The 23,633-nt window shown below is 40.1% G+C and overlaps 1 protein-coding gene across 1 annotated transcript in view; it reads right to left on the bottom strand.

The window, feature by feature from the left end:
* Positions 1 to 23,633, bottom strand: part of cip2a (cellular inhibitor of PP2A) — a 44,247-nt gene that overhangs the window by 19,903 nt on the left and 711 nt on the right. Inside the window, exons 2-14 of the mRNA XM_084565956.1 lie at positions 22,716 to 22,863; positions 22,366 to 22,478; positions 22,055 to 22,149; positions 21,865 to 21,961; positions 21,164 to 21,286; positions 20,166 to 20,311; positions 19,964 to 20,039; positions 18,980 to 19,219; positions 3,433 to 3,595; positions 3,203 to 3,350; positions 519 to 618; positions 294 to 412; positions 35 to 215 (exon numbers count right to left, since the gene is read on the bottom strand). Coding sequence (XP_084422082.1) covers positions 35 to 215; positions 294 to 412; positions 519 to 618; positions 3,203 to 3,350; positions 3,433 to 3,595; positions 18,980 to 19,219; positions 19,964 to 20,039; positions 20,166 to 20,311; positions 21,164 to 21,286; positions 21,865 to 21,961; positions 22,055 to 22,149; positions 22,366 to 22,478; positions 22,716 to 22,863 — 1,749 coding nt within the window. The remainder of the gene's footprint in view (positions 1 to 34; positions 216 to 293; positions 413 to 518; positions 619 to 3,202; positions 3,351 to 3,432; positions 3,596 to 18,979; positions 19,220 to 19,963; positions 20,040 to 20,165; positions 20,312 to 21,163; positions 21,287 to 21,864; positions 21,962 to 22,054; positions 22,150 to 22,365; positions 22,479 to 22,715; positions 22,864 to 23,633) is intronic.

The raw sequence follows: 23,633 nt of genomic DNA, 5'->3' as shown, positions 1-23,633 counted from the left end.
ATGACATGAAACTGCCAATCTATGCATACTGTACCTCTAAGTCAGTCTGTATCTTCTCAACCAGTTTGTGGATGCTCTTAGAGGAACCAGTGGAAGAGTCCAGTACACTAGTATTCATCCTTGGAGGCGCGACTTCCTGCACAGCAACACGGTTGACAGACAGCTCTGCCTCCCTCTGACGATAGGAGTTGTTAGCAGCGATACTTTCTCCCAGACTAAACAGTTTGATAAAATGAATCAATAACAGCACAGTGGGAAGTTGTTTACTATTTTTGATGTTATTTCCAACTCACACCAGCATGGGGAAGTCAGGGAGGGGCGTGGCTTCAAACAACAGCGAGAGTCCAGCATGCACATGCGCTCTGTGGTGGGATGTCAGAGCCAGGGAGAGTGGGGTCACGATCCTCTGGTCCTGAAGCATTAACACAAAGAAAATAACACAAAAAAAATTTAATTGGAGAGGAAGTAAAAGACGAAGCTCAAGAGGTGAATAAAGTGATGAGTGAGTGTGTGCACACCTGTAACATCCTGTAGAAACTGGTCTCCATGTTTTTCACCTGTTGCCTCAGTTTGCTCATTAATTCCAGAGTCTTCAGCAGAGCTTGTGCACACACCTGACTGCAAGAAAAAGCACATAATACACAACCTTACATATGTGCACAAAGGCAACAGTCACGGAAGAAGGATTCTAATTGCGGGGTTAAATTTGCAGTAAATCGCTAAAAGTTATTTCACCCATTTTACATATTTTATTTGTATAATATACACCAATCAGCAATAACATTACAACCATTATCATGGCTCATGTCAGTGGGTGTGGTATATCAGAAAGTGAACATTTTGCCCACAAAACTTATGTTACAAGAAGGAAAAATGTTCAAGCGGAAGGATTCCAGAGACTTTGAAGACAGAACATCTCCAGAATCTCAGTTGTTATGGGGTGTTCCAAGTCTGCAGTGGTCAGTACCTATCATGTTTTCTTTTACATCACAAGGCTTTCCATGGCAATAGGATGCACTATGGCAAGAAGGCAAGTTGAAGGATGCAGTGTGATGCTTTGGGCAATGTTCAGTTGGGAGACCTTGGGAGCCATCCATTAGGATGTTACTTTGATATAGTATTGAGCTGAAACGGTACATATTCTCTCCCGTATTACCGTAAGAATCAAAAATAGTGTGTAAAATGTGAATGGAATTAATGAATAACAGGGCGCTTTATATGAACATTTATGGTAAACTTATTCCCAGGCCGTCTCCTGCTCTGTGACCAATGAGCTGACAGCGGGAATCCCAAATGCTTCCAAATTCCCCAGATCTCAATCAAACCCAGCATCAGTGGGATGTGTTGGACAAACAAGTCCAATATGAAGGCCCCTCACAATCTGCAGTACTTGAAGGATCTGCTGCTGATGTCTTGGTGCCAGATACGACAGCACACCTTCAGAAGTCTAGTGAAATACATGCCTCGACGGGTGAGAGATTTGTTGGAAAAAGGTGGACCTACTCAATATCAGGCAGGCTTTCATAATGTTATGGGTGATCAGGTTCATTACACATTTGGTGAGGGCTTCTGTATGAGTGACTCTGTAGCCCGATAAATGACTATCGTAACTAGGGGCCATTTTCATTTTCCATTCATTATTCATTTGATTTTTTTTGTAATTAACTGAATAATCCTTTACGTTTTAAAATCTCCAGTACCCAAAAAATTCCAGTACCCAACAGACTGTTGTCTTGTTTTGTCTAACCAACAGTCCCAAACAATATTAAAAATTGAAAAAGATGTTAAAAAAACAGCTGAAATTTCTCACATTTGAGAAGCTTGAACTATAAATCTTTCTGCATCCTTGTCTGTAAAACAACTGATAAAATGCTAAAATAGTTCCAAGACTTATCAGTAAATCAAATGATTATTCCAACAGTCACTGTAAGTGTGGCACAATTCCGTTGACAATGAAATATGTCAACAATCATCAAATTGCCTCTTTCATCAGAGCATGTACTGTAACTAGGGCTGCAGCTATCGATTCTTTTTGTAATCGATTAATCTAGCACTTTATCGATCGATTAATCGATTAATCGGATATTTTTTTTACGTTTTTAAACAACCAAAACAAATGATGCATAACGAAAATTATGTGGCTGTAAAAATGATCAAGCATTTGCCTTTTATTTCTCAAAAAAACAGAACTCCAACTCCAACATTTGGCTCCAAAACTAAGCCCATGTATTGCAATTTACCCATTAAAAGTGCCAGTGCCAACAATTACATAACAATACAGTTAAGCGAACTTACTGTAAAACAAAAAGCAATTTAATTTATTAATATGCACAGCAAGTTTCATGCTGTAATCTAGCCCTGACATCAAAGTAAATATCCGTTTTATGTAGATTTCTACACCTGCAGCATTTACCATTAGGCTACTAACAAATAATACATAATTTCTGGGGTGAGCCTATTTGCTATGGTAACCTAGCAACCTGTGTGTTTGTTTGTGAACGCGTGCTGTGCGTGAGGAAGAGTGAGAGAGATGAGGGTGCAGAGAATTTAGTAACGTCAATGATTCTGATAAGCTCAGGCCGGTCGCGTTCGCCTCGCGGCCGCTCAATTTCTGATCCGCTGCATAAATCCTTCGGCCGGCCCGGTCGTCCCGATTGCCACTCCGCCCCTGAAGCTAAACATCATATCTAGTCAAACCGCATCATGACATCGCTACATACAGTATGCGATTAAAATCAGCGAACATTAATTAATTACAGGTTTAGGTTACGTTACCTTGTTTCAGCGACGCTTGGTGAAACAGCATGTGGATGTTTTCTGTTTAGATGCTGGATCATTGAGCTTGTACTGCTGTGGTACGCCAGGTCTACTTTGCAGTATATATACTGCACTTTGTTCTCTTCCTTTTTTAGAATGTAATGATCCCAAACTTTAGACATTTTTTGCCGTTTATGGGCATCTTTACTCTCCGCCATCGCGCCAACTAAATTCAAAATGTATCGCGCTGGTGGTGTGCTTGCATAGGTGCTTCCAAAACAACGGTCCGTGTGGAACAATCAGATCCCTGCGCGTATAGTGCGCGTCATAGGAATTTAACAAGGCTTCGAGGCAGAGTTTTTGCCTCGAGCAATTTTTGTAATCGAGTTAATCGAGTAACTCGACGAATCGTTTCAGCCCTAACTGTAACGTGACGATCACTCACCTGAGATCATTCTCAGAGCCAGGAGACAGGCAGATGAGGGGGCTGTTGCTATAGCAGCAGGAGAGGAGGGATTCAACCTGGGAGAGGCAGAACAGAGCGCTCACCTGTCGCGACACCAAAGATCTGGTGGAGTCCTCAGTACACAGGAGTGGAAGAGTTAAAGATTCAGAAACAAATAGTAAACAGAAACAAATAAAAAGAGCAGAACTCCAGAGGCATGTGAAGGATATTGAGCAGCAGACTAGTAATGTGTGTGATGCATTGGCAGTGTTTTCTCAGGTGAACGTCTCCCTGTGCAGGATCAAGGCCTTTCAGTAGCCCTAACAGGGTCGGAAGCAACATTTCCACAAAGCTTAGCATGCAATCAGGAACAATGTCTGCTCCCAGTGCCTCCTGGTTGGAAAGAGAAAAACATCAGGACACAAAGACACTCAAATATCCACTCACTTGCCAGTTCATTTGGTACACTGGTCTAATATAACAGTGCTGCACTACAGTTTTGAAGTTTGGTATTGAGCATTTGTTTCAAATAACAGAGAGTTGTCGATTCAACTGTGTGTTTACTTTGAAGGCGGTGGTTTGCAGTACTATTTAATTATACACCAATCAGCCACAACATTAAAACCACTGACAGGAGATGTAAATAACAGTGACCATTATGTGACAATGCAATGCAAGCAAGGTTTCTGCTGGGAAACTTTTGGACCTGGCATTTGTGTGGATGTCAGGGTCTTAGACATGTATGACCCACCTAGACCAGACCAAGCACCCACCTGTCTGACACCTTTCTACATCAACATTGATGAAGGAGGATTTAGTGCAGGACTGTTATATTAGAACACATTCACTTGTGTGTCTAATGAACTCGCAAGTGAGTGTGGAATGCATTTACATGCTGTTCTAAAAGTCGCTAGGAGTCGCTAAATGACGTCATCGGCTAATTTGTCTGTCATTTGGAAGTAATTGTGACGGACGCTGTAGGAGAGAGGAATAACTAGAACTGCAAATTAACATTCTTCTGTTCATTCTTATTTTTGTTTTATTTTGCCGTTGAAATAGGCAATCACCTCTCGAAATAACTTCATGACTTATGCTTTGCCCATTTCATTTTACAAAAGAGAACCAGTTACAACCCACAATCAAATACGTTGGAATCGCTGCGCTCCGCATAGTGTGAGAAGATCTCCGTTAGGAATTACGTAATGAAATCGCCTAGGCCTGCAGGTAATGCATGTATAGCCTAAGTGTAGCCTAAATTTCCGAGGCAACCTCAGTGATTTGACAGATGGGATGGGAGCAACAATTGATTCCCGTGTCACCCTCTAGTCCAGGGTGCCCAATACGTCGATTAAGTCCAAACACCATTCCACTTTGACCGATGATCATTTGGAAGTGTGCTTGAGGCTGGCTATCAGTAGCTACTGTCCAGACTATGCATCCCTGGCTGATTCCATTCAGTGCAAGTCATCAGCGTGAGATAAAGACAAACAATGTACAGTTATATTGTGCAATATAAGTAAAAAAAAAATATATATAAATAAATGTATGTTTTGCATTTTTATAGTAGTTCTGACTTGGTCACTTTATAAGTAGCTCGCATGCTGAAAAAGTGTGTGCACCCCTGCTCTAGTCCATGCAACGAAGTTGCAGGATCGGTATTGATTTACGTCGAGAATAAAAAAAACAAAGAGAAGCCAGGAGACTTGAACTGGAGACTGAAATTATCAGGTTAGAAAAAGAACACAAAATATCAAGAAAAAGGAAAACATTGGAATTATTAAAACAGGAGAGACAAGAATTAGATGATTTACTCACATATAAAGCAGAGGGAATGCTCAGATTTGTGAAAAGAAAATATTATGAAATCGGGAATAAATCAAGTAGGTTATTGGCTTTTCAGTTACGGAAAGCTCAATCGAACCGTGTGGTACCTAAAATTAAACCCCCGACACAAATAGAATTACCTCCCAACCGAAAGAAGTAGCAGAGGCGTTTGCTGCATACTATAAAAAATTATATGAAGGTCAAGAATTAATAGGGAAGGAGGAGAAAATAACAAAACTCCTGGACTCAATCCAATTGAATAGATTATCACAGGATGAGGCTGAGATGCTATCTTCTCCCATAACAGTACAGGAAATAATAGTATGAGTAAACTAAAGAACAGTAAATCCGGGTGTCGATGCATACTCTGGGGTATATTATAAAGTTTTTGCTCACAAACTCGACCTCTATCTTGGCAAATAGAATACAAAGATACATCCGGAAATTAGTTAACTCTGATCAAACGGGGTTCATAACCGGACGGCAGGGCACCAATAATGTCAGACGAGCTCTAAATCTACAATCTATTGCTTCTGGTAGAAAGACTCCATCAATGCTTCTCAGCTTAGATGCTGAGAAAGCATTTGATAGACTGGACTGGACATTTTTGGACCAAACAATGGCTCATATGGGCTTTAACGAAACCTTTTTGAGTTGGATTAGAGTGTTTTATATGAATCCGCGGTCAAGAGTCAGAGTTGATGGCCAATGCTCCGATTTCTTTGATCTGGGACAGGGGACAAGGCAGGGGGACACGCTCTCATCAGCCCTGTTCGCTCTTAGCATTGAGCCCCTTGCAGAATTGATTAGAAGTAACCCTCTTATACAAGGAATAAGGGATGAGAGTGGAAACCAACATAAAATAGCCCTATACGCGGACGACATATTATTATTTATTGAAAATCCCGTCCACTCAGTCCCGGTTCTTCTACAAAAGTCTTAATGAATATGGTCTAGTAGGGTTGGGCGGTATGACGGTATTATACTGTGTGACGGTATAAAAGTGTCAACCGGTAGAGATTTTGCAATACCGTTTACACCGGAGAAAGAGCAGATGTCTGCGGCATCTCTCTGAGTCACTGTAATTACACCGCCTCGACACACGGGGCACTGCAGGCATTGCAGCAGACTGCTTGGCGTGGTTGCATGAGCACGACGAAGAAGAAACAGCTTTACCTGAGTGATAACTAGGGCTGAACGATTTGGGAAAATAATCTAATTGCGATTTTTTTTCCCCCAATATTGCGATTGCGATTTAATATGCGATTTTTTTATATATTTTTTATTTTATCCTCTTCTTTTCCCAACAAAACATAATGCATGATTTAAATATGAACAACAAAATATTAGATACATTCAGTGTAAAATGTTCTTTCTCATAGGCTGGGCCTATTTGTTAGAATTAAATTAAAAGATGTATGACTTGAAATAAGTTAAATTTTTATTTAACTGCTCATTACAGAAACATTTGTGGCTTTGTCACTGTGCATTTGAAGGGGAACTACTGTTTTTTTTTTATATCTATATATCTATCTATATATCTATATATATCTATATATATTATGGCATGCCGTTCAGGAAATTAATCTTTGAATATATGGAATGAAACCTTGAATATATGGAATGAACCTTTGAATATATTGAATGAACCTTTGAATATATGGAATGAATCTTGAATATATTTAATGAATCTTGAATATATTGAATGAAACTTTGAATATATTGAATGAATCTTTGAATATATTGAATGAACCTTGAATATATGGAGTGAACCTTTGAATATATTGAATGAATCTTGAATATATGGAGTGAACTTTGAATATATTGAATGAATCTTTGAATATATATTCAAGAAAAATCTGAAGGCCAGCTGTCATTTTGACAGATTGCAATTCACACCCCTGACCACTTGGCGGCGAGTGACGTTATTAATTGGCTCTCATCTCTAATCGCAGTTTGTATTCTAAACATCGCAGAACTTTTGTCAGTGCACGATTTCCTGGTACACCGATTACACTGATGCACACGTCAGAGCTCGGCTAACCATAGACATATATACAATATACTGTATATGCATATTTCAGTGGTATGAGTTTGCATACCACCGAAGCACTTCAACCCTACGGCGCCATCTAAGAGCTGTTACCAGTCCTGGTCCGAGTACGGACTACTGACTGTACTTTTTTTCTTTTTTTCTTTTTTTTTTTTTTTTAACCATTTAAAGTCAATACTGTTGTGAAAAGTACTTAAAGTTAATGAAAATTTAATGCTATTGAATATGTCATTATTATCATTTTAAAAGTAAAAATTAGAAGGGGTGGGAGTTCATAAGTTATTCTTCTTCTCACTCCTTTTCGAATATGTATTTCTATGTTTAAATGTTTTGCCCAGACCAGGTGAGCCTCCTCGTCTCAGCCCTAGACCATCTACTTCGGTTTCAAGATCGAGAAAAAAATACTGACCCTAGCTAAGAAGAGGGGGAATATTTGCATCAAACAACTCTTCCCATATAAGAATAAGAATAAGAATAAACTTTATTAGTCCCGCAATGGGGAAATTGCGGGACTAATAAAGTTATATGAGCCAGGAATTATACAAACATCGTAAGCAGTTCGTCCCGGCGCTACAGCGATTAAAGCGGAAACATCGCCTGCTAACTCATCTGTCCTGCACGCCTGAAGGTCCAGACAGATGTCGGAAGAACCCACTTTTTCGACACCGTGGGAGGTGCCTTTGGCAGCTGACTCCCACGGCTGATCAACGCGGAGCATCAACATCAAGTCCTGATAAATGAAGAATACTCGTCCATATTACTAATGAGATCGTTTCACTGGCCCATTTTGATGGTTTATAAATGGAAGAACTGATTATTTAAGTGACTGACATGACTATTGATGTGACCTGCTCAGGGCTACTGCCCCTGAGACAAATTAATTGAATTGACATTAGTGACATTAGATTGGCATTAGAGTGAACCGGACTGGTCCTTCTGACCGACTATGATTTCATTTTCATATTTTATTTGTCTCATTTAATTTGGTTTTGTACCAGGGTGCTAGTGAGTACAACTATAAATACAATGGTAATTAATTAGTTAATAACTGAGCATGTTATTACAGTACATTTATTTTATTTTATGATAATCTATAATCATCCAGCCATCCGGGCGGCCAGGGAATGTATCTCTGTGGGCTGAAATGTCTTCCCCAAGTGGGATATAAGAGCGTGTGTTTTTACTCTTTTTGAAATGTTATGAGAGCTCGCAAGTTCAGTTCATGTCTGAGTTTAGGAAGAAGGGAAGACGAGCACGTTAGATTCTTCACACTAGGTTCGCATTTGGTTGTCAGGATGGTAGACTGGCAATTGAGAATAGTGGTGTATATGTTTTGTTTGTTTGTTTGGATGGTTGGCTTTGTTTTGTCAAATATATCTTTATTCCTTAACTATCAGAGAGACATATGCTTAGAACATATTTTCTCCATAGTAGCAGTGGTTGGCATAAAAGGGATAATAGTGCGGTTACTATTCAAGGATTGAATAGCCCTATCAAAAGAAAAAGTGTCCATACTTACCTCAAAAAAATTAAAACCTGACATTGTTTACCTACAAGAAACACACCTAACAGACAGCGAGCATAAAACGCTGAAAAGGGATTGGGTAGGTCAAATTTTCTTTTCATCATTTAGTTCAAAGTCGAGAGGAGCAACGATTTTGCTTCATAAAAATGTCTCCTTTGTTGCTACTAAGAATGTATCTGATCCTTCAGGTAGATATATCATGGTAAAAGGGCAGATATATTCAGAATCCTGGACTTTTATGAACATTTATGATCCTAATTTTGACGATCATCTATTTATGCAGGAGGCCTTTCTTCAGGTATCCCAAGTGCCTGGGTTTCATTTGGTAGGATGAGGAGGAGTTGATTTAGTTGGAGCAGATGCATCCACAGGACATAGACTATTCATTTTATTCGCACCCTCACAACTGTCATACCCGTAAAGATAATTTTTTGATTTCTAGACATTCAATACCTTCCGTGATCACTCTCCTTTGGTGCCTGTATCCATCTCTGACAAGGTAACTGAAATGTACAGATGGAGGCTTAACCCTACATTTTTGAAACACCCCAATTCTGTACTTTCATCAGAGAACAGATTGACTTTTTCACTTTAACAAATAGATCATTTGCTCCTAATATTTTCATTTTTTAGGGACACATTAAAAGCCTTTGAGGGGCCAAATTATATCCTATACGAAAGGGTTAAGAAGAAACACAGTGCTGAGCTTAATACTCTGGAACTACAAATTCATGCACTTGAGAAAAATGCCCCAACGAAGGGCATATACAGAGAACTGATGAATCTGAAATTAAAATACAACACTATAAATACATATCAAAGAGTGGAAAATAACTAGGTCAAAACAACAATTCTATGAACTTGGGGAAAAAGCACATAAAGTGCTAGCATGGCAACTTAAAACTGAGGACAGCAAACGAACAATTAATGCTATAGAAACACCGTCCAAAGTGTTAATTTATAATCTCACTGAAATTAATTACGCCTTAAAATTAAAGGTCCATATAAAAGTATTATATGGACCTTTATACATCACAGTGTCAGTCTTTCTTATCCTCCACTGACTTGCCATGTTTATCAGAGGAAGACAGGAAGGGTATGGAGAAGCCCTTTTCTAGTGCTAAATTGTTGGACACTATTAAATCACTTCCTGTACATAAATCACCTCCTCTACATAAATCACCTGGGGATGATGGCTTTCCATCTGAATTTTATAAGGAATTTCAAGACCTTCTTATACCACTGTTTAGGGCTGAACGATTTGGGAAAATAATCTAATTGCGATTTTTTCCCCAAATATTGCGATTACGATTTAATATGCGATTTTTTATTTATTTTTTTATTTTATCCTCTGCTTTTCCCAACAAAACATAATGAATACATTTAGTGTAAAATGTTCTTTCCCATAGGCTGGGACTATTTGTTAAAATTAAATTAAAAGATGTATGACTTGAAATAAATTACATTTTTATTTAACTGCTCATTACAGAAACATCTGTGGCTTTGCCACTGTGCATTTAAAGGGAAACTACTGTTTTTTACAACCTGGACCTTATTTCTAGCATACAATATCATAGTTTACTCACTCATATCACTTTTGTTTCATTTGCACTTGTTCAGGAAATAATTAGATCAGCGTATATCCACATAGCGGGTGTGGTCAAGGCATCGAAATGCAGCCTCTAAAAAATCTGCCGCGAAACTCGTTCATTCCGCCAATACTTTGTTATGATACGCTATTGCTATTCCCCATTGAGTCCCCGAGTTATGTTAACAGCATCCTGGATAATGTCATCTCTGAGCAGCGCGCGCACCCGCGACGGTCGGTTTGTTTACCTGTAATGTGCTACGATAAGGTTCGTCCACAACCTCAAAGTCGGACAAATATTCAGCCATGTTGCAAAAAACGAGCAGTAGCAAATTACAGGTAAACGTCTGTAAAGCGTCACGTGACCACCTTGTAATCGCGCAAGTTGCGGTTAGAAAATCGCGTTTTATCATATCGAGATATTATTGCAAATGCAATTAATCGTTCAGCCCTACCACTGTTGATAGAGGTGCTCGAGCAAAGCAGGAGGGATGGGTGTTTTTAGGGCTGCTCGATTATGGCAAAAATCATAATCACGATTATTTTGATTGATATTGTAATCACGATTATTAAAGACGATTATTCATTGATTTGAGAACAAGCATTTATTGAACTTTTAACTCTGGTATTTCTTTTAACACGATAAGTTTGAACAGAAAAACAAGAAAAATACAAATAAATAAGAGAAAAAATATATTAATAAATGAATTAAATAATATATATAAAAAAAAAAAAAGAAAAAAAACACTATCCCAGACTTGAAGGCTTATATGTGGTATCCGTTATTTCTTTATTCCTGCAGGAGCACTGCGGTCGTGTTCCCTTGAGTTGCAAACATGGTTGCGTGACATATCTTGTACAATATCTTTGTTTGTTCCGAGTCAGACTTCTCAAAACCAAGGTGTTTCCACGCCACAGAATTCGCGTTACCTTTCTTCCCGACCAATGGCTGCCTTTCTGCCAACTTCTATCGTCTTCTTCTACACTTTTTCCCCCCCAAACACTCACTGGCAATACGCACCGGCGTCGCTGAAAGCGAAAATTTTCAGGCGGTGGCGGGGCACAGTGCACAGGTGGAGATGGAAGGGTTCGCTGCATTTACCACACAAGACACAGCGTGCGGTAGAATTATCGTTTTATTACGATTATCTTGTTTTCATGATCAAGGGAAGCCAAAATCGAAATCGAAATTCAATTAATCGCCCAGCTCTTGGTGTTTTCCACACTCTTTCTGTCAAGCTGTTATTACAATTATCCAGGAAACGGGACTGCGGGACTGCAACATCATCTGCAACATCATCTGCCTCACCGAGACATGGCTGACTCCTCTCGTACCGGACCTCGCCATTCAACCTGCGGAATTCCTTACAGTTCACCGCATGGACAGAACGAGTGAGTCGGGGAAATCAAAGGGAGGTGGAGTATGCCTTATGGTTAATAACAACTGGTGTGACAGCAGGAACGTTGTCCCTCTCAAACGCTCATGCTCGCCTAACCTGGAGCTCCTAACCATTAAATGCCGTCCCCACTACCTGCCCCGCGAGTTACTTCGGTCATCATCAGCGCCGTCTATATTCCACCCCAGGCGGCCACAGACGCTGCACTGTCCGAGCTACATGAGGTGATTTCCACCCTTCAGGCTAACCATCATGAAGCGGCCCTTATTGTAGCCGGGGACTTTAACAGTGCTAACTTGAAAAAGGTGATACCGGAGTTCACTCAATACATCGACTGCCCCGCCAGAGGAGTAAGGACTCTAGACCACTGCTACTCCCCATTCAAAGAAGGCTACAAAGCGAAACCTCTCCCCCCCTTTGGAAAATCGGATCACGGCGCTGTCTTTCTCATGCCTAAATACAAACAAAGGCTGAAGCAGGAACCCCCTGCTGTGAGAGAAGTGACGCGGTGGACAGATCAATCGGAGGCCGCTCTGCAGGGTGCGCTGGATTCAGCCGACTGGGACATGTTTCACAGCAGTGCGGGTGGAGATATCGAGGAGTTTACGGAAGCGGTTGTGGGATTTATCGGAAAAGTTCTGGATGATACCACGCCGAGGAGAACCATCAAGACTTTTCCCAACCAGAAGGCAAAACACCGCTACGGCCAAAGACTGGACCAGACGGGATTAGTGGGCGTGTCCTCAAAACCTGCGCTGATCACCTGGCACCTCTGTTTACAGTGATATTCAACCTCTCACTCAGACAGTGTGTGATCCCAACCTGCTTCAAGAAGTCCATAATAGTCCCTGTCCCAAAGAAACCACACCCCAGCAGCTCCAATGACTTCAGGCCCATAGCCCTCACATCTGTGGTGATGAAATGTTTTGAGAGACTGATCAAGACATTCATCGCCTCCACACTGCCCGCCACCCTGGATCCACTACAGTTTGCATACCGGCCAGACAGATCTACAGATTACGCCATAAACCTCCTCCTCCACAAGACCCTCTCCCATGTGGACACTGGTAAGGGAAACTATGTGAGAGTGCTGTTTGTTGACTACAGCTCAGCATTCAATACCATAGTCCCCTCCAGACTGGCCGCTAAGCTGCATGACCTGGGCCGGGAGAACCACCTCCTGCTGAACGTCAGCAAAACAAAGGAACTGATTGTGGACTTCAGCAGGAAACAGCAGAGGGACTTCCATCCACTTATCATCTGTGGCTCTGAGGTGGAAAGAGTGGACACCTTCAGATACCTGGGAGTGACCATCTCACAGGACCTGTCATGGACTCACCATCTGAACACCATCGTGAAGAAGGCCAGACAGCGTCTCTACCTCCTCAGACGCCTCAGAGACTTTAAGCTCCCTCTCAAGGTGCTCAGGAACTTTTACACCTGCACCATCGAGAGCATCTTGTATGAGAGCATCACCACCTGGATGGGAAATTGCACCAGGCAGGACTTCCTGGCCCTCAAGAGGGTGGTCCGTTCAGCGGAGCGGACCATCAGAACCCCCCTCCCCAGATCCTGAAACAGCCCAGTCACCCCGGACACTCTCTCTTCTCTCTACTGCCATCAGGCCGGCGTTTCCGATGCCTCAGGACAAAGACTGAGAGGCTGAAGAAGAGTTTCTATCCACATGCCATCCGCCTGCTCAACTCTGAGCCTTAACTGGACTTAAATATCACTGCACTTTATTCATGTAGCTGCTACCTAATGCATGTACCTAATCATTTTGACTATAATGCATCGGCAAGTTTTATCTGAGTTGTTGTTTTTTTTACCGGACTCTTTGGATGAAGTCGACACTGCTTCTGCATCGTTGCGCATTTTCTGGCTTTCTTCATATTCTGGTTTGTGTTTGTGTTTGAGGTGGTGGAACAAATTAGTGGTGTTACTGTCCTTTTTATGCACTATTTGTTTGTAAACCTTTCATGTTGTAATTTGCTGCGCCGCATCAGACTTTTTAACCCCTTCATGCCTAGTGTCGCGAATTCGCGAAGCACTGTTTCCGTTCAGACTGCAGCCGAAATAACACATGTAATACTCCAATGTCGGTTTGTGCACATTCCAAAAATTCCTTGGAACCTTTTGCAAGCACTAGTTTCTCGTAGGACCTGCCGGAGTGGTAAGCAAAAATACAAATATTTAATTTCTTTATATAATTGAAAAATCAGTTCAGGCGTTAGGGGTTAAAACCAAACCGGTTCCAGATAACGGAGGTGGAGCCTCGTTTAGGAACAAGCTCCTCGCTGCCCAGCGTATCTGCTTCGCCTTCCGCTATTGTCAATTTGTCAATATTCCACACGTGTTGGGCTGCGAGTGTGTCGCGCACATATATACACGTCATCAATGGGAATTTATCGTTTTTATCGCGGGATGACATATTCTTACCGTTTGGAATGTTTTTGACGATATATCGTAAACGATGAAATATCGCACATCCCGAGGCACGTACACACTATACTCTGAGTCTGACTTAAAAAGGCATTTTATATTTTGGCAGATTTCTGTGATCACAAACATCAACCTGAAGAACCACTTCTATGCCAGTTGGATCAACATGCCACCCGTTTTCAGAGCTTGTTCAGGATGGGCAGAGTAGTTTTGGATAGGCTCTTAAGTGCTTATGACCTCCAGGTGAGTTGGTTACGCTTCTTGATGCTTGATAGTGATACTACAGTGCATTATATTTGTTAGAACTCTCATCTCTGCAGTTATGGGAGGCTTTTTCTTGTGATGTAATATGTTGTCACACTCAGGAACAAGTTGACAATCCACGTCAAACGTGCTGCTGTCCTCCATGCGCTCCCTGCATATCTACATGATGACTCCAGGTTTCTGAAACTGTGGAATGTAAGTCAATATTCTAATTGTTCATCATAGAATATAATTGTGGTTGTGTTGGTGAGGAATAATTAATGAAAGTCTCTTCTTTAGCTCAGAAGTCATTCAGTTTCTTGTTGCAAGTTTTGAATAGTACCATAAGTACTGTAGTTACTCTAGGGCAGGGGTTCCCAAACTTTTCCATGCCAAAGCCCCCCAAACAGCATTCTTCTGGCTGAGGACCCCTTTTTCAAACCTACAGACAGTGCTACAAAATATGTAAAGAAAAATCAACTTTTAGAATGTTTTGTCTTACTTTTATTCATTATTCAATAGCTATTACATTTGTCGAGCATAAGTGCGCGTCATATTTTCCGATTTTAGTTGGCCAGGAGTTCTTAGTTTTTTTTTGCAGCAATGTCCTCCACAGCAGGACTGTTGGTCTGTTCATTCGGTCGCTTTCTTGTCAAAAACCTGTCCATTTTGCACTAGCTACTGAAGAAGTAAACTTCGAAGAGACATTAGGAATTGACATGTCTGGGGCAATTCCAACCATATGTTGATCTCTCCTGTCTCTGTTCCCCTGCCAATCAGAGCCTCCTTTGTCTACCCTCCCCGTCTCCTCTCCCCTGCTGATCAGAGCCTTGATCATACTACCTGAGTGTCGCTCCTTTGTCCTTTTGCCCTTTGTTCTGACCATGTCTGGGAGCCACCTCTGTCCCCTACTGAGTTCACCCTCCTGTGTAAAGTTGCCCTCGACTGACCAATATACATCCACTATACAATCTAATCAGGAACTGTCTGCAACCACACCTAGGGACAGGGTATATGTGTGCTCTGGCCCTGCATTCAGGGTCAGTCTCTGGTCTCAGAACCACTCTGTGTCGGTAGGCTCACCATGACCTGAACTCCAATAAATCTCCACCACTTCAGCAAACTTGGAACTAAGACTTGGATTGTTTTTTTCCTTCAACAATATGGTGCCGTGACCCGGATGGCAACATACTTCCACGGAGACTCCTTCTTCCAGACCAAAGACATGCCACTGGTGAGGTACCTTTTTGAGAACCCATTTAGTCTTGCCGTGTGCTGTTAGAAAGTCTGTCGATCAAACTTGACTATCTAGAGGAAGTAAAAGTCGTAACAAGGTTTCCGTAGGTGAACCTGCGGAAGGATCATTAACGGTCTGGCGCAACCACCTCCGCCTGGCGCGAGGTTGGTCTGCTGCTGATGCCTCCCTTCTTCGGCCGAGGGCCGCGGCGTATCTCCCTCTGCCCCGGAGGAGAGCTCGACGCATCCCGAGGCGCGCGCAGGCAGGCAGGCAGGCAGGCAGGCAGGCTCCTCTCAGACAGTTAAAACTCCACAGCTGATAGGTGAAGTTGTTGCGTATCATATCGGTGTTGTAGACCCCCCCCTTTTCTCTTCGGATCTGCACCGATCTCATTTTTAGCCTTTTGAGACCCGAGTTGACGGAAATCCGTCGTAGGACGGAAAACTTTAATCCATGTGATCAGAGCCTTGATCATACTACCTGAGTGTCACTCCTTTGTCCTTTTGCCCTTTGTTCTGACCATGTCTGAGAGCCACCTCTGTCCCCTACTGAGTTCACCCTCCTGTGTAAAGTTGCCCTCGACTGACCAATATACATCCACTATACAATCTAATCAGGAATTGTCTGCAACCACACCCAGGGACAGGGTATATCTGTGCTCTGGCCCTGCATTCAGGGTCAGTCTCTAGTCTCAGAACCACTCTGTGTCGGTAGGCTCACCATGACCTGGAACTCCAATAAACCTCCACCACTTCAGCAAACTTGGAACTAAGACTTGGATTGTTTTTTTCCTTCAACACTACACACCAGCTTGAGGAGCAAAGCAGCTTGATAAATGGCGCAAACCACCAGGTCTACTAAGATTATGAGGTTATGAACGATGTTTTGACTGGCAGGGAATCAGAAAGATGAGCATGGCAAATAACATTTCAATATGATATATTATTAATAATTATTTCAAAAATAATTATTATTATTTTATAATGATGATTAAGAATACACTATATTTTTGCAATTTTTTTTCTTATCTTCCCTCCAATTGTCTGAGGCCCCCCTAGCCGCGGCCCCCACTTTGAAAACCACTGCTCAAGGGTATAGAATGAATACAAATCAGAAAACAAGTGATGAGCATTAATCATAATTTAATCATCTCTCCTAACTTTTTAAAAAGCATTGTTTATGATGTCCACTTACGGATGTCTTTGAAATTAGGCTAAAGTGTCACAGTGAAAATGGGCTTTATTTCATGCATACTCTAGTGTACACCATTTGTATTTTCAGCATAGTAAAAGGAGATTAGTTAGCTAGTTTGGGTGGAGTCTACACTCTGGATTAGACCTGTAGTATTAGCTTTAAAATGTGTAGCCGATAAGCATAACAATGTGATCATCACACTACAATACAATAATAATAATAATGTGCCAAATGTCTGGATGTATGTATGAGTAGGACTCATTATTACTCTCTAAATTGCACTACAGTTTCATAAGATCTGTTCCAAGTGTTAAATTAGAAAAATCAGCCAAGCTTGAATGGAAGAACGCCAGGTGCCAGACTTGAAGCTACAACTTGAGTGAATTCTGACCTGCAGATATAAAATGCTGCCACATAACAAACTATATTTATGGAATGTGATTAATGTTTGACTATTTGACTGTCTTCTGATATGTTACTGACACATTTTTCAGCAAACTGCTTTTTTTGATCGCTTAGGCAATCTTGGGTAATGGGTAACTTTTCTCTGTTGTCCAGGCATCCGAGTCTAATGAACCAAACATCAGTGACAGTGACGTACCAGTTGGACTCCTCTTGAGGTCTGCAAAAGTTGAAGATGTGTAAAACTTCTTGCCATATATATTCTTTGTTGTTTATGGCTTCTATAGTTACTAAAATTACTGTAAGTGTTTTTAGGCAATTTTTACTTACTGTTAATAAAACAGGAACTTGCATTTTGTCTGTTCATGTGTTTTTAGTGTTACTGAGAATATTTGAATTTTGGGATTTTGAGTTAAAGAAACGTAAAAATATTTATGTAATCTGTTTCAAAAAAAGAATTAAGTTCTGGAACATCTAATTTTGAGTTGAAATCAAGCTAAGTTTTTAACTATAGAGGAGTTTGAACAACTTAATTAAACTCAAAAAGTTAAGTAAACATAGCATGAATAATTTCTTACAGAGAAATGAAGTATGTTATTTTAAAGATAATAAGAATGTTTAAGTTTCTTATACTTGATTTTTATTTGTATTATGAAAACAAAATACCTAGTAAAATGTAATTAAACAGGAATGTTTCTCTCACTCACAAAATTAAGTTAGTGTTACTTAAAATTACTAGTATAGGCTACTTAATCAATAACTATTCTTATACTTACAAAATCTAGTTACTTTTACTCAAAATCTTCGATGTAATCAGTTTCAATTTTTTTTTGAGTTGAATTAACTTATCGGGTTTTACAGTGTTCCAATTAAAATGTGTTTGAAATCAACAGCTGTGTGCCCCCAGAGAAAATAACTTATTGGATGCAGAAAAGAAGTAAGACTTTTTACAAAATATGGCAATCATTTTTAACTTGCATTCCCAGCACACCAGAAAATCTACCAGCACACCAGGTTGACTAATCTCCCTGTATTCGAGCTTGGCTTGACATGATCTGAATAGTGATACTAGCCTTTGCCTCTCTCTTTGTCTCTATCTGTACCTTTAATTACTGAATAATGTATTTTATTTATTCAATTATTACTATTATTATTATTTATTTATTTATTTTTTCATTTTTTATTCCACTTTCTCTTTCCTGTCATTGTGAGTTTTTACTTTGCCTCCTTGTGAACCCTCCGCACACTCCGCAAACATTGTTACGCCCCTCCTCTGTGCATGAAAGAGGAGGGGCGGGTTTCACGGGGAGCGCTGCAGAGAGCTCCGGGCCAGCAGCTTACCTGGAGCAAGGATCACAGCGCAAATTTAAACTATATCGATATATCGCCCAGCCCTATTTGTAACTGTAACTTTGTTCTTGAAAATATCAAAAATCAAATATTCAAAAAAAAGAAAGTAAAGCTGTAAATATTATTGTAGTAGTCTGTCTATTATTTTTAATGGTAATATGGAAGATCAGCATTTGCTGCATTTCAAAGTGAATCAGTGAGAACCTGGTACACGTTCATTTTTCAGTTCGTTAGGTACACTAAACAAATGCACTAATCCTAGATTCATGAAGGTTATGTTTCAAATAAGCTGAGCTGTTGATTCAACTGTGTTTCCATTATGGAGGCTGTGGTTTGTACTACCTTTATATAATGCATTATTTACACTGCCTATTGTTTTGGTAAGTGAGTGTAATTCGTGTCACTCACAGCTGCTTCTGAGTAGAAATCTTTTTAATGTTAAACCACACAATCGCACCCCGCCTCCACACTAGGAGAATAAAACCGCTGAACAATGTGAGAGTCCGAGTGGGGAAGCCATACCTCCAGCAGCTCATGCAACAGCTGCATGGCGTGCAGAGAACAGGATTCTGCGCCCTCCACAGGCGAGCTCAGCCACTGCACCAGAGCCAGCCCACACTCTGCCCTGCGTCCACCTTCCAGTCCTGCCCCCTGCTTTCTGCCTTCAGCTCTGAGTTGGGGGCTGAGCGGTTTGAAAACCACCTCGCACAGCATCGAGCGCAGACCTGACACACTGCACATGGCCAGGAGAAGCTCCAACACCTGCGAACAGAACACACCCATCAACATGGAGGCCCCTGGACTGTTTTAATTCAGCACAGTTTGTATAGTTCAAGGTAATTACCAAAATAAATGCCTAAAACATCTTATTTAGTATTTTACTGAACTTAGCTAAATCTACATTGACCAATATTTCCAGAAGCTGAGAAGCCCCGATACACCATTCCAAACTAGTTTTGAATGCAGATAACTGCTATTATTTAAGCCCAAACTTCATGATTCAAGTTCGAAATTGACATTAAAAAGAAATTAGAGCCACTGGTCCTATTGCACATCATTTCATTTCCCCGGTCTCTTTTTGAAAATATACTCAGAAAAAGCACAGAAAAAGCTTTTTTGGGGGGTTATTTGGGTGTTTAACCGTAGGCAAAATTTTATAAGTGGCTTTGATAACATTAAAAACTAATTAAACCAGGCACTAATCTTATTACACAATCGGTCAATAAGAGATGTGAAGAAGTCACCTTTATAGTTTAAATTCTTTTAGCTATGCTTCTCTGGTCATATTTATTGGGCAACATCAACAGTTGCTTGCAGTCTTTTTCTATCTGCTTCTTATTTACTTGACACATTTACCACAAAATGGTCAGAGGCAAATGCAGCTGCAGAAACTCACATTAGGCCTTAACGTGACACTTGACACAGGAAGGTTTCAATCTATATTTGTACAGAATAATGTGCTACATGTGTGGTTCATATGGTGTGTGAAAGTTTATCTCATCTCACCTTTGCCGCAGACTCTGGGTCTTTTGAATGTAGCAGTCCTAGAACTTGAGACACGCACGCTGAGAAGTGCTCATACCTACAAATGGAAAAATGGTTTTCAACAGCAACAAAACATAAAAAAGAGGTTTGAGGCAACCTCTGAGTTTAAATGCCCTGTGTGAGACTGTGAGAGCTGTGTGAGATTAAATGTCTGTGAATGTACCTAGTGAGGTAATCTGCTATTTTAGGGTTCTTCAACAGGTCAACCAAAAGGTCCACGGAGTATTTTCTTGTCAGAGTACCGTCGCCGTTCACGATGATGTTGAACACCAGCTGGAAAGTCTGGTGGATGTTCTTTGCATCAAAGAGCTGACAAGAAAATACACAAATATAGACATGAATGAAGCTTGTAGTTTGATATTACAAAAGTCATCAACAACAAGATTTTTATGTTCCTGGAATAAAAAACTGAAGTGAAAAGAGGAACAAACTAAAAAGGAAGAAACAGCTATTCTGTTGAGATAAAAACAAACAAACTGCAGTAATGCTGTTTAAAAATGTTTGTATAATGTGAAACTGTTATTTGGTCATTTTTAAAGCCTAACTTAATAATCTGCCCCATTAAACCTCGTGCAGACCTAGCCCTCCTGAGTGTGATGATCTCATGTACTGTTGTTCAATGTATGGTTGTGTTCGCTCATGGTGCGTTTGTTATGGTCTTTTTGTATGTATGTATATGTTGCTCATGTCTGCATTATATGCACTGTTTCGTGTTTTTCTGTGACAGACTGTGAAAACAAATTTCCTTATGGGACAATAAAGGTTATCTATCTAACTTTGTATTATGAATGTTGGAGGCTGTGTGTATTCACCAACACTATGGTTTGGCTTAAATAATGAATGAATGAATGAATGTGAGTGTAAAATTAATAATAAAAAAAGTTGTGTTAGTGTCCAAACATATATGGACCTAACTATATGTGGTCTTATTGAATAATGAATAGAATATATTCATTTCTCATATGTGTGTGCCCACCAGTTACTTTAACGGGTGACAAAGTGTACTACTGTACACTACATGAAACAATGTATTTTTAAATACTGCATATTTCTGCAAAAATGAATGCATTAATTCACATTTAAAAAGTGAGGACCAGAATCCTCAGATTCAGCATGTTTTAAATGCACACTGATCGCATCAGATTTGTTTTTTCTATTTACCTTCTCGCCAACTTTCTCATTCAGAGTGAGACTGGCCAGGATGGACAGCGTGAAGACAACTACAGTCAGACTGTTGTGAGCCAGGAAATTGATCAGTGTGCGGTAGAACGGCTTCACATTGTCCTGCAAAAAAATACACACAGTATTACCCACAAGGTAAGACATTGAGAGACACTTAAAAGAAACCACAACCTGAACATGTTCATGCTGTGGGTGTCTCGTTTGTCTGCCATCTACAACAGGTTCCGTCAATTGATTTGTCACACAAGTAATGACTAGTCTTGCCTATTAAGGATGAACTAACAGCTTTAATGATAAATATTTAGATTTTAAAGCTTAACATAAGATTTGCTATTGTGGGCTCACATAAAACTTACAGCACCAAGACAGTAAAAAAGCAACTTTAAACATATTTAAGCACCAAACACAAGGTTTGAGGATGTATAGATGAAGGTAGATGTTGATAATGAACTAAAGAGTTTAGATGAAACTAAGAAATAAACACCTTGTTTTCAAGTATTTATGAAACAATTCAAAAGAGTGCACTTTAAAATAACATTTCAATGGAAAAATAGCAGAATTCAAGGTTTTAAAATTTCTCAAACATTATTTTTTTACAATTATTACAATCAAGAATTTGCGTTGATCAAACTCTCATCCTATCATGTAGAGGCATCTTGAGTGATTTAGCAGAGACTCACCAGCGACTTGATGTGGCTCTGCACTGAGTGGTTGTCACGACAAAGGTTGGCCATGAGGCCCAGGCATGGCATGACAACAACATCATTTCGAGAGTGGCTGTGGAAAAAGACATAAAGTTGCACAGTTAATTGAAAAACAATCAATTACATTAAATGCATAACACTGGGGCATATGAGGTATGGTTCTCACATGTTGTTCATGAGAAAAGCTATGAGCTCATGGATGTAGTTTGTCGATTGGAAGATGCGAGTGTTGTATGTCAGTTTCTGTAGCACCTGTAAGGACTGAAGACATGAACATTACAAATCAGTTACTTAAATTAAGATGCACAGGTCTGGCTCTTTACTAGCTAAAAGACAGAATAATTATAATGGTGAGTTGAGAAGTTAAACTGTGAATGTAGATAACACATCATATACATAGAATTTTCAAACTCGTCCTACTTGACAACAGCTTGTTGTTTTTGCCCCTTGCTGTGTAGAATGCATTGATGGACTAACCTGCAGCACCAGAGGCTCTCCTGGTGTGGTACTGTGGCAGTGGATAACAGCTGCCAGTGTACTGGTGAGGTTATAGCTGCTGTGAAGAATCTCCCGACTCTGATCATCCGAGGCTGTAGAGGACAGTGTACCAGTGGGAAAAGAACATGTTTAATAAAGGTAGGTCATTTTTTTTGTCAAACACTGCATTAACGCATGTTAACGCAAAATAATCACACCTATTTTAAAAGTCTCCTTTAAGTGTAACTGTAAGGAATATTTTGCAAGTTTGTATTACTCTTAAAAAGAAAAATCCAGTAGTTCATGGTGCGGTACAGTGTGTACTGCATGTATATACAGGTAAAGTCTACCTAGCTCCGCCAGCAGAGATATGATGGAGCTCGTCAGGACAGGGCTGGTGTTTGGGTTTCCCGCCAGCTCCACCAGACCACTCACACACTCACTGGGAAGAACCTGGCCTGACGACAGCAGCTGGTCACATCTCACGCCTTTAATCTCCTACAAACACACAACATTCATATGCTTAGGCTACACAAATATAACTGAGATATTATGAGCACATTTCAGCTTGTAACCACAAGTCTGAAACATATTTCCTCTTTTTATCTAACACCTGCTATATACAAGCACAGAACAGAGTCATGTTCTATAGATATACAGCTGGAAAACATATCTCAGGTCTTTTTATATCACTGTATAATCAAGTGAAGAAAACTCATTTTGTCAGCCCCTATATTTAATTCATCCCCAGTTGTTGTAACTAGCACCCGAGTCTTAATACTAGTAACAATATTTACATTTAATGTTTTTAAGGAACAGTGCAAGTATACTGTTTCCTTTTTCCTTTACTTATAATTTCTGTCTCATTTCTCTTCAAACTGTAAATATAAAGATAAGAATGAAAAGTTTGCCCAAATTTAGAATTGTGGCATGCTACATTAAGTCATGTCTTGTAATGCAGGTTTTACTCTCATATTTTAACTCTAGCTTAACTTGTTTAATGTCACTATTTTTAAGCCATATTTATGTTTTATGATATTTGGGCTTCTTTCTTCTTATGAATGTCTTATGTAAAACTAAATTACCTTGTTGCATTTTTCATTACCTTCTCATATGCATGATGTGTATTTCTTTATCAGGAAAAGATAAATTAATTAGTTTGTATATTTTAGAACACACATCATTCATAACGGCAATTCAACTATCATACCGCAAGCAAACACAGTTGTGGGGTGTATCAGTGAAGGACAGGAGCAGGAGAATCTGTT

This window comes from Chelon labrosus (assembly GCF_963514085.1).
Source record: "Chelon labrosus genome assembly, chromosome: 18".
NCBI lineage: Eukaryota > Metazoa > Chordata > Actinopteri > Mugiliformes > Mugilidae > Chelon > Chelon labrosus.
This window is presented reverse-complemented; position numbering and strand designations above follow the sequence as displayed.